Raw genomic sequence first — 3,139 nt, forward strand, 5'->3', positions numbered from 1 at the left:
CCATCCCTGGAAACATCCCAGGTCAAGTTGGTTGGGGCTCTGAGCAACCTGACCTCGAAGATGTCCCTGCTCACTGCAGGGGGGGTTGGACTAGATGACTAAATAAGCTTAAAAGGTCCCTTGAACCCAAACTATTCTATGATTCTAACTGGTTCTCTCACCTATCCCAACTCATGAGCTCATCTTTTACAAAATATGTTCCACCAGCTAGCTGTGTATACGTCCCCTCCTGCGGTGCTCTACACGTAAAGGCAACTATTGTCATGCACTGTTCTTTTACAGTCTGTCAGCAGAAATACATTCATATAATTAAATCCATGTTCAAGAAACGTTAAGTAAGTTGCCATGACAAATTCTGTATGTCATTCTCACACCATACAAGTTTGAAAAAGCTTAATCTCAATCATGTTTGTGCACAGTTTTATTGCTTTGAACGGAAATGTTCTGGATGTAATGAATCATATTTGTAGATACAGCGTATTTGTAGAGATAGGACAGGAGTCCAGGGAAAATGAAGCTGAGTACAAGTATCCACCCCCTGCTGCATCAGCTATCGAACAAAGATAAGAGTGTCTGCCCTAAAGTACATCAATATGTCAACATGGATTACAGGAGCTGCTAGTCTTTGGCTCATTATCAGATTACTGCTGGGAATGCCACACCTGACGTACCTCTGAGCCTTCGAAACAAGTCACTGTCATGAGAATGTCGTTAAAGTTCGTGCAGCTCCATCTCAGCACGTAAAAAATCCCTTCCTGTCGCAGTTTATTGATGGCATATTCCGTGCTGAAAGAGTCAATGTACAAATGAGGAAAATCAACAAATGAGCAGTTGCATCCAAAATCTATTCATAAATACATGAGAGAGTAATCCTGTATTTGGAACAAAAATGTATAACAGCAACTTAGAAATATTTATAATAATTATTAAAACATTATTTAATTGTGTGCATTACATATGCTCACATTTAGCTGGAAAAGATCAAGGGAAGAAAGTTTTATTAAGCTTTTAACATGATTCATGGGGAAATTCTGCATGCAGCACAATGCACACGTAAGTTCTCAGTTTTCCATATATTGCACCTTTGAACATAAAAGGAAAAGCCAAAAAGGTGAGCAGAAGGGAAAGTAATTCCTTTAGCTCTTTCAAAAAAACCAAAGGCTTTGTGCCTCCATCCAAGGACTCCCAGGATCAGTGCAGATACAGTTCAACTTTGTTTACCTAAAATATTCCCATCTGTTCAGCTGACAATGATCTTTATAGCTATTACTGAAGTAAGCCTCAAAATACTCCATAGTGAGGAAACACCAGTTTTATAGATGAGTAAGTTGATGTGGAGAGGAACAGTTGTATTTTTTCCATATAATCATTAGAAAAAGTAAGTTGTTCCACAGTCTTTTGTTAACTAACAACCCTCCAAGTGTCAGATTTCCTCAGTTGATTCAATATGCAGCAGTACTAGAGGACTAATTATTCAAGTGGAAAAACTAAAATCAATGTTTTACTAACCAAATGGGTCCATGGCATCCATTTTTTATGTTGTGCTCAATCAGTGGAGGAGCCACATCTGTGCAGAGGTAATGGTGGGCATCTGCTGTAAGTCTAAAGTACCCGTCTACCAACGATGCAAACGACAGGGCCTCATCATGTGAGGACAGTTTTAATTCCTACAACAAAAAGCTATTTTAGCCAAGAATTCTTACAGTTCTGTTAAAGCATTTCAGGAGTGTTTTAATATCCAGCAATTTTTGCATATAGTGGCTAAAAAATTGTCCAGAAACCTATGACAGAAACCATACATCCTTAGGGAGCCAATACCGACCATTCTCTATCCTCCCCGCTCATTACTGGCTAGAAACCTCCATTCTCCACTGGTGGTATACAGTAACAAGTGTAGAAAAACAATGTGCTCACCAACTTGCTGCTCTTCTAACCAGTACTTCTGCAACAGTCTTGAGGAGAGCATATTTAACTGTTACCTTTATATATATTCCATTAGAAAATGCTCCTCAAGGAGGTTGTAACCTGTTGCCCAACAACACTGTGTCACTACAGCTTCCCATGGGAAGGAAACCTATCCAAGGTTTGGTTCTTACCATCCTTTTGTTATCCTGCTTGTTAATGCTAACTGTAGACTCCTTGATGACAATGTGGGTGATTTCAGGAAAATAGGAAAAATTGTTCCATGAGTCGCGAATTTTGTGTTTTTCTTCATCCTTTTTGTTTTTGCCATCAGACTTTTTCTTCTTCTCTTTCTCTGTCTGAACAGACTGCAAATATATTTTGGATAAGAGTATACTAATAAAAACATATTTTTTTAGCACAGTGTTTTTACACTAAAAAAAAATTCACTCCAATCTAATCCAGCTATTTTATTCTTGAATGCTTTTTGCACTGAATTATCAATTCATTCACATGTTCAGTGTGTCTGTATTGCAAGGACATACGTCTGTCGAGAACTGTCCACAAGACAGTTTCCATATCAGCTGGGTAACTTACGTCTCTTTCACTATGCTAGGAATAACTTCAGCAGCAGCACAGGCCTGAAAGGGTTCTACTGAAATTTCTAAATTATGTACTTGAAATATTCTTTCAGAGTTCAGCCCAAAAGCAAGAGCCACATTCTTCAGTGCATGCCTGAACTGCCAACAGCAGATGAAATTCTACATGCAGACCACAATGAAGCCCAAGCATCTTACAGGTCAAAAATTATTGAAAATTACTAGTAACTACTTATCGTTCAGGCTGAGCAAAGCTTCCAGCTAGTCACAGAAAGGTACTCTGAGATGAAAGTCTTTGGTTTAAGCATTTAAATAAATATAATTTATAAATCAGCAGAAACAGGAGCCTTACAAGTAACAGGCTGCACTTCTTCCAAGCTTTTCTGCTCAAATATCCGTTCTTCCTTCCCTCCTCCCCATTAATACTATCATTTAAAACAGGAATTCTCCATCAGAGATAGAGATAGTTAGGTTACATCTAAACGGAGTGAAGCACAGTCCTTTCTATGCTACAACAGATAGCTACCAGTAGGGTTCTCATCGCTGTGGGGAACCAAGGCAAGCAAAAAGAGGTCTGTTCAAGCATTGTATGTGGAGAAAACCTGTGGAATATGCCACCACCCCTTCAAACCTAGAGC

The 3,139-nt window shown here is 38.9% G+C and overlaps 1 protein-coding gene across 1 annotated transcript; it reads right to left on the minus strand.

Annotated features, from left to right (window-relative positions):
- Positions 1-161: 161 nt before the first annotated feature.
- Positions 162-2,230, minus strand: LOC104627744 (tyrosine-protein kinase JAK1-like; the record flags this gene model as incomplete). Its single annotated transcript, XM_010296095.1, has 4 exons — positions 2,097-2,230; positions 1,510-1,667; positions 672-786; positions 162-283 (listed from the first exon to the last, which is right to left on the minus strand). Coding segments are annotated over exons 1-4 (398 nt in total), but the record flags the coding sequence as incomplete, so codon positions are not given.
- Between the last annotated feature and the right edge of the window lie 909 nt (positions 2,231-3,139).

The sequence above is a fragment of the Phaethon lepturus genome, unplaced genomic scaffold, assembly GCF_000687285.1.
Source record: "Phaethon lepturus isolate BGI_N335 unplaced genomic scaffold, ASM68728v1 scaffold55011, whole genome shotgun sequence".
Lineage (NCBI taxonomy): Eukaryota > Metazoa > Chordata > Aves > Phaethontiformes > Phaethontidae > Phaethon > Phaethon lepturus.